The sequence below is a fragment of the Chiloscyllium punctatum genome, chromosome 15, assembly GCF_047496795.1.
Source record: "Chiloscyllium punctatum isolate Juve2018m chromosome 15, sChiPun1.3, whole genome shotgun sequence".
Taxonomy (NCBI): domain Eukaryota; kingdom Metazoa; phylum Chordata; class Chondrichthyes; order Orectolobiformes; family Hemiscylliidae; genus Chiloscyllium; species Chiloscyllium punctatum.
Window position 1 is genome coordinate 14446497 of NC_092753.1, and position 12646 is coordinate 14459142.

The following is a 12646-nucleotide window of genomic DNA, read 5'->3' on the forward strand; positions in this document are numbered from 1 at the left end:
CCATGCTTTTGACCAACCCCTGCAGATCTATTATGGAGAAGATTATGTTAAAAGTGCTCTCTCTATTAGTATGGTTTATCATATGCTTGGTGGGGGGAGTGATCCTTCAGAAGATGTTGAATGGCTTTGCAGGATTCAGGAGATGGAATTAGGGGTTCAGGAATCTCTGTGAAGGCATGGGGGTCTTTTGTGAGAATGCAAGGAAGATCTCGATTTGTAATAGGACCAATGCTGCGCTTCTAAAGATTCTGCACAGGGTCCATTTGACCCCAGGTAGTGCTCAAAGTTTAAAATGGGCGCATCCCCCTACATCCGAAGTGTACAATAAACATCAGTACTCTCATTGTTTATGGTCTTGCTTCAGGAATATGAATTGGAGTTCTGTGGCAGGGGTTATTAAAAGGGTCTTGGGGGCCAAGGTTAAGATGGACCCTATCCATCTCCTCCTGGGCCTACCCAGTATACCCTCTTTGGATGCTCATGAGAAAAATCTTTTTAATATCCTTACTTTCTGTGCTAGGAAAAATATTTTAAGGTGTTGGGTTTCTGTAACCACCCTGGGCCTGTCGGGTTGGCATAGGCTTATTATGGAACACATCCCACTGGACCTTCTTACGAATATGGTGCACCAGAAAACAGAAAATATTTACAGGATATGGGTGCCCTTTCTGGAGTTCTTGGATGCAGGTTTATCTGCCATTTTAACTCTGGCTTTTGTGTAGCCATGGCGCTCTGATTTAGCGTACTTGATGTCCTTGAAGGAAGAATTCCGAATATATTGTGTGTAATACTTGGTGCTCTTGGAGGTCAAGAGCTAATGTTTTGTTGTGCTGAGCTGTGTTGTTCATTTGTTCATTTAACTACCTTTACTAATTTGTCTATTTTGCACATGGGTATAGTAGTGATTTGGTTGTATTGTTGTTAGTGTTTTTTTTAATTTTTGTTGTCATATGTATATAGAATAAAGTCTGCTGGTGTAATTTATTTTCTGTTTTAAATGATTTTGTAAAGAAAGAAAAGTTTAATAAAAATATCTATTAAAAATGATTTCAAAGTAAAATGAGCTGTGACTTGCTCATTGCTGAAAAGTCAAGAAACTGGAAATACACCAGCAAAGCTTTTGAGAGATGAGCTTTATGGCTTTAATTGCTGGATAAATTTGGTTTGGAAAAGGTGGGGCCTATGTGTGCTGAAGGTTGCTTAGCAACACTGTTTTGGAATAAAAACAAAGAAATGTGGATGCTGGAGATCTGAAATTAAAAAAAATAGAAATTGTTGGAGAAACTCAGCAGGTTTGACAGCATCTGTCCCCACACAACCTGCCAAACCTGCTGAGCTTTCCTGGAGACCTTATTTAGACAAGTGAAGATCATGGTGTTCAGTGACCAACTCTTTCCCACTCTTAGTTTTTCCAAGAGAAAGCCTGAAAGCAGGACAAGCTGCACAGATTTCTCTGTCTGGGCTGAAGTACTTAGAGTCAGAGAGATGTACAGCACGGAAACAGACCCTTCGGTCCGACCCTTCGGTCCAACCCGTCCATGCCGACCAGATATCCCAACCCAGTCTAGTCCCACCTGCCAGCACCTGGCCCATATCCCTCAATCTAATCAAAGAAAGTGCCCATATCATTGTCTATCTCGTAAATTCTAAAGCTGAACCTTTACTTTTTTTCAAAGATCTAAGACTAACTGATGTACCCTGAATTGGAAGTCTGATCTGAAGGTTTTACCATTTATAATGGTCAGCATTTTAATCTCGTTGACAGAAATTTTGGAGAACTGTGTGAAATCATCCCATTTTCAGTTTTATTAAAAAAAAATTATCATCTGAGTTATATTGTTTGTCGTGTGAATGTTTGTTTGCAAATAAGAGAGTATGGTTTAGTTCCAGAATATACTTGGTTGTTAATCAGTTTTGCTGTTGTTTAAAAGATAAGGTTTGTTTATAACTTAGTTTATTGAAGGAATCTGTTGATAGCCTCTTGTTTTGGGTAACAGTAATACAGGGTAATGATTTGACCATTTTGGAAATTGAATCAAATCATTGACACGAACTGTACAGCACGCAGAGTAATATCACTGCATGATCAAAATTGAATGGGATTTCAAGTTGGTAATTTGACTGCCAATCCATACATTCCACTTGTCCAAGTTACTAAAATAAAAAAAATTCTCCTCTGTGCCTATAGATATTGTAGGGATATAACTTTTGGAAATCTCTGCCATTCATTGAATGTTCCTGAATGTACATTATTGTCAAGAAATGAGACAAACAAAATGAGCAATTTTTTTCCTCTTACAGTTTATCCTGGCAGTCCTTGTCCTCTCTTTGATCCTACCAAGGAACAGCAAGTATATCAGATGGATAGTTTCTGCTGGGTTAGCCCAAGTCAGTGAGTTTTCCTTTGTTCTGAGTAGTCGGGCTCGTAAGTCGGGGATTGTCTCCCGAGAGGTGAGGCGCTTTGTAATTGCTCCGTATCCGTTAACATTACAACTTGATGCATTTCTGGTGTGTTGTGCCACAGAATCTAAGATAATACTTGTTCTTTCCCTGTGCTTCTGCAGGTCTACCTCCTCATCCTTAGTGTAACTACCTTAAGTCTTCTACTTGCCCCAGCGTTGTGGAGAGCAGCAATTCTGAAATGCGTTCCAAAGCCGGAAAAGCGGTTGAGCTCCTAACAGAAGGTGAACCATGGTGGTTTGCCAGTTACTTCGTTTATTAGATTTCACGTGGTGTGAAATCCTAATTCCTCACCCTTTCAATAAGCCATACTGACAGATGTACACAAATTAGTTTTCTCTACTAAATAGTCTGGCTCAGTTATACTCTACATTATCTCCTGATGCCTTTTCCTTTGACTGAGAACTGAATTTGGAAGGGGATTCATTACTTTTTGAATCTTATTACAAAAGCATTTCATATACATTTTCTGGCATTCAGATGAATAAAATTGATCATGAAATGCATTGACTGTCTTCAAGATAAGAACTTGCTTTGTAAACAATGAAGGGATGAATTAAGATGTAGTTTTTGATCAGATTGTGATGATTTATGAGTATCAGTGGGTGATGTTTCCATTGGGAGATGGCAGTGCTCTGTGCCTCAGATCAGTTATATATTTCAGACTGGAAAATGGGATGAGAATAAACGTTTTCTTGATGACTGATTGGCCAAAGGGCCACTTTCCGCACGGTTTGTTTTTTAAAAAAAATCTCTATGACTGGCTTTTACACTAACAAGCTGTGTAATCACTTTCTGAATTATGACATGACCCAGTACATTTTAGTGTAGGTTTTTTGAATGCTGCCAAGTTTTGGTATTCTGTCATAAAGGGATAAATATTACAGTGAACATCTCTGTCAAACAACTTTTTTGATTTTAAAATTCCCATTCTTGTTTTAAGTATTTCCCCTCCCCGTCTGCATAATCTTTTCCGGCTCCAAAACCCTCCTATACCTCCAATCATTGAACTCTGACCTCTTAAATGTCCTTGATTTTAATTGTTCCACCATTGGTGGCAGTGACTTCAGCTCCCACGGCCTTTGCCCAAATACCTTGACTGTATGGGACTGGCAGAGAAAGTCTTGGAGCCTGGTACTTTGGTGAAGCATAAAATTATATGTGCGCTGTGATGCTGCTAGTTGTTCATCGGAGAGGTTACTTCTATAGGTACATACTCTTTTCAAAATCCTATCACTTAACAGGAACAGATTCTGGTGTTCGATTTGTTTGGGACCAGCACCATATCATGTAAAGAAATTATGTAAACATTCCTGGAAGCCTTCATCTTAAGGTAGTCCATTGTATTGCTGTCACTTCTTCCACGTAGAAAGATAGTTGTGAGATTTAGGCTGCTCTCTCTGACACTTCTAAAGGAGCCATCATGTGATTCAAGGGCCCAAAGCTCATTGGTGGACAAGTCAAGTTGTGGACCTCTTCAAGCTGCATCTGTTCTCTGTCTAGAAGTTATAATGGGGTACTAAAGAATAAGACATTACCCTACTTTAAACACCATTCTTCAGCATCATAATTCTACTCTCAACAAATTGCAGTGTTCCTAATACACTTACTCTTTGAATCAAATATGGATCTTGTTTTAGCTGGAATGCACCACCTGTGAGCATATTTAAGGCAAATTCAATCATGACTTTCTAAAGAGATCTGAAGAGGGAAGATTTGCAGTGATTTGGGGGAAAAGGTGGGAGTGGTACCAAATGGGTGAATACAGCGAGCCTGTATGGAGTCTTAACGGGCTGAATGGTCATCTCTATTGTAACCTTCAGTAATTTCTTTTGGTTTAGTATTAGCAAGCACTGAGCTATGCCATTTCCCATTGACAACCACCAGTTCTTAATACTGCACTGAAGTTGAAGTTGTTTGCTTGGTACCTCTTTGGTTCTTCTGATTGGTTGCTGAAGCTTTGACTGAAATCCTAGTTGCACTGTCTGTTGAAGTTGTGGTGACCACTTGGTAGAACCTTGAGGAAGCTCTGGGCTGTAAATGTTTGCATTTTCATTGTTAAGGTAAATAAAGTAATTTAACTTCCTGTCTCAAGCAACTTTCAGTATTGTGGAACTTCTGTGACAATAGAAATATGATAAGTCTGTAACATCCGTTTTATATTCCAGTATAAGACACTTTTATTTTATAAGATATTTTTATTAAGAAAAAATAGATTTTTAATTATTACAACAAATACAAAACAATGCAATTCAGAACAGTACAAAAATAGTACAAAACTAAACAAATTCCCCAACCCACCCTCCTATACGAATGTATAAACATATATAAGAGAAGTATAAAATTTTTTTAAAAACCCAAACTAGCTATTTAACTAACTAAACAAATACCTAACAACAAACAAATAAATAGTAATAACTCAGCCTAGCCAAACAAAACACTCATACATTCACAGTTCCTTCTCCCTGGATATTGGACTCATGAAACACAATCGTTATGCTTTATAAAAGCCCTTGTTAGTGTGGCAGATAAATCTGTGTCCAGGTATTTCAAAAAGGGTTGCCATGCCTTGTAAAAATTCTCGGTTTTATGGTGTACCATATTTGTGAGAAAATCCAGGGGAATATACTCCATAACAATCTCCCGCCAACCCGACAGGCCTGGGGGGTTTTGTGATATCCAACCTAGCAAGATATTCTTCCTTGCACAGAATGTAAAAACATTGAAAAGTTTTTCCTTATGCAGGTCTGCAGGAAATACAATGGGTAGGCCCAAAAGGAGCGAAATAGGGTCCTTCTCCACCCCACACCTAAAATCCTCTCCATTGCACCCACCAGCGCTCCAATATGTTTGAAGCCTGTCACAAGACCAAAGACAATGATTAAGAGTACCTATACAGACCTTGCACTTGGGACATGCTGTAAACTTCAACTGTAAAGCATGGGTCCTATTGCAAATTGATATCTTCCCTGCATTATCCCAAATATCCTCCCATCCCTCTGAAGAAACTTCAACACCCAGCTCTCTTTCCCACATCTTGCAGAGTCAATCAGACTCATCTCAGGTGGCACCCCCCAATTGGTGATATAGAGTACTGACAGTACCCCTCTTTCTATGTCAGATTTGTAGGGATCAGTCAAAAGTGTGGCCTTTTTTTTTGAATAAAATCCCTAACTTGAAAATAACGAAAGAAGTCTCGATTAGGTAACTCGTACTTCTGTACTAACTGATTGAAGGACATCATTACATCTCCCTCAAATAAATCACCAATGCACGATATACCCCTAGCTGCCCAACATTTAAATCCTGAATCTATCATACCTGGTTGAAAACTCAGCATACCCACTAAAGGTGTAAACAAAGATGTTTGCCAATATTACCTTCTCTCTGCCGAATTGCCCTCCATGCTTTAACAGTGTTGATGACTATTGGGTTATGGCAATATTCCCTAACTGTCCTCACCTTGTCCAAAAACAGCAAACTGGTAAGGGGGCACCTTGCCTGAGAGACTTCGATATCTAGCTATATTGAAAGAGGGTCCCACAAACCCAATCACTCACGTAGGTCAAAAGCGAGCTTAATTGGTAATTTTTAATGTCTGGAAGGTCTCCTTCCCCCCGCCCCCCCCCCCCCCCCCCCCCCCCCAAAAATCTGAGGCAACTGCAGTTTGGCTAATTTAATAAGGGGCCGTTTACGGTGCCAGATAAAGGAGCTGAACCAACTGTTCAGTCTCCTGCGTGTTTGTTTATTGAAAATCAGGGGAAGCATCCGTATAGGGTATAGCAAACGAGGGAGAATATTCATCTTAATAAGCATTATCCGACCCAACCATGAGACTGGAAGTGACTCCCATCTTTGGAGATCTTGTTTAATTTTTTCAAATAATTGAGTAAAATTGGCTTTGAATAGCCAATCCAGAACTAGAGTATGCCCAAATACACACAAACCCCCCTGTGACCACCTAAATGGGAATCTATAGTCAATCTCAAGAGCCAACTCTTTCATAAGGCCACCCATAGGCATAGCCTCTGATTTAGCAAAATTAATCTTATACCCTGAAAAAGCGCCAAACGCGTGAATGCATTGTATCAGGCAAGGCACTGAGACTGCTGGATTTGTCAAGAAAATTAGAACATCATTTGCATACAGTGAGATTTTGACCCCACTTCTGGAGCTGATATATTGAGATCCCCACGAATGGTCTCTGCCAACGGTTCAATCACTAACGTAAAAAGTAATGGTGAAAGGGGACAGCCCTGCCGGCTGCACCTAGAAATATTAAAATTGCTTGATCGTACCCTGTTGGTAATGACCGCAGCGAGAGGTACACTGTAGAGAACCTTTACCCATCTTACGAAAACTTCTCCCAGACCAAACCGATCTAGAGTATAGAAAAGGTACGGCCACTCAACTCGGTCAAATGCCTTCTCTGCATCTAAAGAAATCACCAATCCCTGTATTGACTGCTGTTGGCATGCTTGAATTACATTAAGCAGCCTCCTAACGTTATTGGAGGATCTGCGACCCTTTATGAAGCCTGTCTGATCCTTTTTAATAATAGAAGGTAACACAGTCTCCAGCCTTAACGCAAGAGCCTTAGAGAGGATCTTAAAGTCCACATTTAAGAGCGAGATGGGCCTGTATGAAGCACAGTATTCCGGATCCTTCCCTTTTTTAAGGATAAGTGAAATATTGGCCTCTCTCAGAGATGGTGGGAGACAAACATCTGTATGAATCATTAAACGTATTCAGCATCGGGCCTGACAGTATACTTATAAGTATCCTTATAGAATTCACTGGGAAGTCCATCAGGACCAGGCGCCTTTCCACTCTGAAGCTGCCTCACAGCTTCCTGCACTTCTTGCTCTGATAATGGGGCATTGAGAAAGGACTGATGTTCGGGAGTCACACCCGGGAACTTCAGATCTCTAAAGAAAGGATTCCATTTTGGCCTGCCCCTCCTCACAATTCTCAGACTGATATAATTCAGAGTAGAATCTCCGGAACGCCACATTAATCTTTTTAGAATCACATGTAGTTTCCCAGACCCTTCCCTAATCGCTGTAATGGTTTGTGGGGCACTTCTCTTTCTGGCAGGGTATGCTAAGTATTTGCCTGGCTTGTCACCATGCTCGTATAACCTTTGCTTTGCAAAAGCCAGCTCCTTCTTTGCCGTCTGCGTGAGCGCAGAATTTAGTGCAGACCGCAGTGCCGTAATCCTCTAGTTTGACCAACGAGGGTCTGTCAAAATAGGCCTTTTCGGCTGCCTTCAACCATGCTTCAAGGAGACGTTGCTGCTCACTCTTCTGCTGCTTCCTACTGGTGGAATGTGAAATAACTAATCCCCTGGCATAAGCTTTGGCAGTTTCCCAGACAACAGATGAGCTATCAACTGACCCTATGTTGATGTCTAGGAATGCCCGAAATTCCCTGGAGAAACACTCCACAAACTTACTGTCTATGAGAATAAAGGGGTCCATTCACCAGTACCTTGAATCCACTGTAACATCCTTAATCTTAACCATGAGGTACGCTGGATCATGATCAGAGATGGCAATATTACCAATCGTACAGGATGCCACCAGATCCAGGGTTACTGCAAGGGTCAGAAAAAAATCTATCCTCGTGTGACATCTGTGTGGATTGGAGAAAAACATGAAATCCCTACCTGTAGGGTGGAGACACCTCCAGACGTCCACCAACCCTAATTCCCCACACAAACCCAATAACAGTTTAATTTGTGCAGAGGGTATCGAGGGACCTTTAGGCAATCTGTCTACTGTGGGGTCCATGAGGCAGTTAAAATCTCCCCCTATAATGATGTGCCGAGACTTGAGACTTATCAGTTTAGTAAAAGCATCTACCAAGAATTTAAGAGGATGAGCTGGGGAACAATAAACATTTAAAATGCCATATTCTTCCCCATTTATCAAGGCTTTAAGAATTACAAACCTCCTGTGTGTGTCTTTAACACATTCCAACAATTTAAATGAGAGATTTTTCCTAACCAATATAGCCATTCCCCTACGTCTGGTATTAAATGATGAAAATAAACTCTGTCAAAGCCATTCTGCTGTAACTTCAAATGCTCCTTGTCATCCAAATGTGTCTCCTGTAACAAAGCAATATCCACCTTCTCCTTTCTAAGACTCAAGAGTACCTTCTTCCTCTTAATTGGTGAGTGACTTCCCTTGATATTCCAGGTTCACCATTTAATCAAATCATTAGCCATAATCTTCTGCAATTACATTTAAATTCCAGAGAGGAGGAACCCGAACCACAAATTGCTGAGCTTTAGTGTCGCATGGTCCACCAAATATAAAAACTACATAAACTAAAACCACTACATTTAACAAATGCACAAAATTATTAAAAATAAAAAACAACAAAAACCAGAAAACAAACCAACATATAAAGTGCCAATAGCACTGAGTAGGGGAACTCACCCCCTGCCTAGAGGGGGCAACTACCCATCTCGAACTGCCCATAAATAGGCATCTAACCATCTCAACCACCTTCACTTCTCCCAGCTAGAGCTGCATCGCAAGCACAAGCTAAATAGAATAAACAACCCATAGAATATCAATATGAATAAAAAAACATTCTTTTATTAAAAAAAAGGAATAAATACCCCACCTATCCTTTGGTATGTCCTAACTTAGAAATTAGAAATGTACATCTTAACCACCGCTAGACATGGTTTGAACCAAATTATTATCAATAGAGGAAAAAAAAGGGTGAAAAACAAAGCTCCAACTAGATTTCCTCCATTTCTCTTACAGAATGATAAACGCATACCCAAGCAACAATATTTATACATTCTACAATTGTTTAAATTAGGTTAGTTTGTCCACAAAGTTGTGTCAAACAGATGCATGGATCCATCTAAGGTGATCCGAAGCACTGCCGGATATCTCGGAGTGCTGAATCCCATGCTCCTTCAGTCTTCTCTTGACACCATCGTACGATTTTTGTTTCTGGATCACCGCCGCAAAAAAACATGATCTTAGACCCCTCGTAAATTAGGGCCTTTGGATCCTTCCCCTGGAGTCTAGAAGCCTCCATGACTCTCTCCTTATCCCGGTAATGATGGAACCGTACCAGAAAAGGATGAGGGCTTTGACCCAAAACCTGACCTCCGTGCTGTGACCCGGTGAGCCCTCTCTATCTTCAATCCTCTCATGCCAGTCTCCAAGTCAAGGAATTTCGGAAGCCAATCTTCAACAAATTCCGCAGGCCGCTCACCTTCCTTACCCTCAGGCAGACCGATAATCCGAATGCTTTTTCTCCTGCCCCTGTTTGCAAGATCATCCACTTGGTCATGCAAATTACGAACCTGCGTCTTCAGGGCTTGGATCTCTTCCTTGAATGAACTGCCATCAGCTTCCACCGCTGTGACCCTGTGCTCCACCTCATCCGTACTCTTCTCTAGGTCTCCCAGCTGCTGCTCATGCTTCTGCAGCATGAGAGAGACTGGAGCCAGCTTCTCTTCAATCTGTTTCCCCAACACCTCACGAGATTTTGAGAGCTGGTTCACCAGAAGCTGGAGAGTAATCGGATCCGAGGCTGCTGCAGGCTGAGCTGCAGGCCCGGCCTCAGATGCTCCTCCTCCCTTTTTAGGCATTTTTGGAAAATACAGGTAAGTCAATTTTTAAATGTTTCTTGGGGCTCCACAATCTTTCCAACGCCCCAAGAAATCCTGATGACCTGGATTGGGTGGGTTAAAGGACCGTCCTGCTCCTACTGCAATGCGAAGCTCTGCAGTGTGATCTTCTCAGATCGCCACCATCTTAGATCCCCCCTCATATGACATTACTAAGCGATCACTTTTTCATGATTGCAGTTCATAAATTAAACTGAAGGTTTTCCACCATTCAATTTGTCAACCAGTGAATAATCACATTGCAATCTATATATTGTTTCATGATGGAGCTGTTTATTTTAAAAGAAATAGGATCACTTCTTCCTTCCACACCACATTGAATGTGACACGAGCTGAGACCCTACCTAAATTGCTGGAATCTTCTATTCTGCTCCTGAATCACACTTCATGATCCAACATATTCTGTCAGTTGCTGTTCAGGCTAATTACTGCTGCCTAAAGTTCGGTAAAGCTGGATCCTTCCCCTTAATCTCGATACAGACTGCCAAAGATGGGTGTGCTGTCCTCCACCCAGACTACTCCAGAAATGGAGCAGGCACCCCAGTTCATTATGATCCCCCAGCCTCATGGTTAGGCTGAGGGGTACGGTCGGAGTAAATGGCCATTCAGCCCTGATAAACATGTATGTGTGTAGTTTGCCCTGCAATTTTTAGACTTGCCTCCTGTGGAGAGTGAGTTTGTGCAGCATGGAGGGGTTTGAGCCAGTGCAGCTAGTGAGAGACACCCCCCCGCGCCCCACCCCACCCCAGCATGTGCAGCGGCAGTGAGAGTAGGAAGCCTGAGGTCTCTCAGCATCTGCGGTGACATTGAGTGCAGGGGAGATCGAGCTCAGTGAGGTAGAGGAGCCCAATACAGAGGGGATCAAACCCTTGTGGGGGTTGTGAGGCCAGCATTGCTAAGCACTTAAAAAGCACTTTTAATGTTGAACTTAAACTTTCTCTTCAGTTTTCCCTACTTTGTACCTAAGATTTTGTACCTAAGATGGAGCCAGGAATGGTGACTTTGTACATTTTTCACTGTACTCATGTATCTCCTTGAGTACACATGACAATACAATCTCATTCTAACCATATGAAACCTGTTAGAGAGTCATACAACATGGAAACAGACCCTTTGGTCCAAAACATTCATGCAGACCAGGTTTCCTAAACTGAAGCATTCTCATTTGCCTGCATTTGACCTACATCCCTTAAGACCTTTCCTGTTCATGTTCTGATCCAAATGTCTTTTAATGTTGGAATTGTACTGGCTCTGCCACCTCCTCTGGCAACTCATTCCATTATATGTACCATCCTCTTCATGAAAATGCCCCTCAGGTCCCTTTTAAATATTGCCCCTCTCACCTTAAACATATGCCCTCTAATGTTGGACTCCCCTACTCTTGGAAAAAAGGCTTTACCCACGCCCCTCATGATTTTATAAACCTCTATAAAGTCACCCCTCAGCCTCCGACACTCCAAGCGAAAAGGTCCCAGTCTATGCTCGTACTCTCCAATCCTGGCAACACCCTTGCAAATTTTTCTGTACCCTTTCTAGCTTAACAACATTCTATAGTAGAGTTTCCAGAATTATATGCAGTACAGGTATTCCAAAAGTGGCCGCACCATCGCCTTGTACAGCCACAACTTAACGCCTCAACTCCTGTACTCAATGTTCTGAGCAGTGAAGATTACTGAAGTGTAATTTATGTGAAGCTCAGGAGTTTGGCACTGATCAAATTCAGTTCCCTTAATAGAGTAGGTCAAACCCTGAATTGATAAGACAAGCCCCACCAGAACACTGCACATCTCAGCAAGAACAGAAATCCCTATACTGTGTCAATATTTTTCATCAAACTGTACAGGTATGTTATGACAGACTGCTGGAGCAGTTGGAGTTGGACCTGAGTCTCCTGGCTCCGAGATAAGGACTAACTGTGACCAACTGGATGGTCTCAAGAAGTGAATGTGGTGGGGCAGAAGATCTGAACAGTATAACTTTGTCGGTAGTGTGATCAATGGAATTGTTGTCAACTAGCACTTGAGACAGGAGGGTGTGAAAATTGAAGGATTTGTTTTATTTGTACCTTATTTGTTGATGCTATAATGAGGAGCATAAGCAGTTTAACAGATGGTGCAGCTGAATTTAATACCATTAAGAGATTTCTATTTTGAGGGTAGACCTAATCTGGAGCCTGTCATTATTAGTGCCGTAAACTACTCCACAGCATTTGAAGATCGTCCATTGCATTTCTCAGCATGGCTTTGTAAAGAATAAATGAATTCTGATGAGCTTAACATCTTGATAAATAGAGTCATCAGAGGTTGTCTGTACACTCAGAGGGAATTTGATAATGTCCTGCACATGAGATAATAAGCAAACTGAGAGGATAGAATTAGCTGTGTTAGTATTGTTTGGGCAGAAAGAGCATAGTTAAAAGCCATTTTCTCTGCTTAACAGTAGTGTTCCCCAGAGATCTCTATTGGAGCCTCAATGTTACACTATTTATTACTGGCTTTGAAGCAATATTATATACCAAGTTTG

The 12646-nt window shown here is 41.4% G+C and overlaps 1 protein-coding gene across 4 annotated transcripts in view; it reads left to right on the forward strand.

Annotated features, from left to right (window-relative positions):
- Positions 1-4558, forward strand: part of tmco3 (transmembrane and coiled-coil domains 3) — a 60299-nt gene extending 55741 nt beyond the window's left edge. For 3 of the 4 annotated variants that reach the window (XR_011962518.1, XM_072584693.1, XM_072584691.1), the window contains 2 exons: positions 2302-2451; positions 2565-4558. Coding sequence is in view for 2 of the 4 variants with exons in the window: in XM_072584693.1 (XP_072440794.1) it covers positions 2302-2451; positions 2565-2678 (264 nt within the window). In the remaining 2 variants the exon portion in view is untranslated. Of the gene's footprint in view, positions 1-2301; positions 2452-2564 lie in introns of those variants that run through there. The other variant, XM_072584692.1, reaches the window with a different exon arrangement.
- Positions 4559-12646: the final 8088 nt, after the last annotated feature.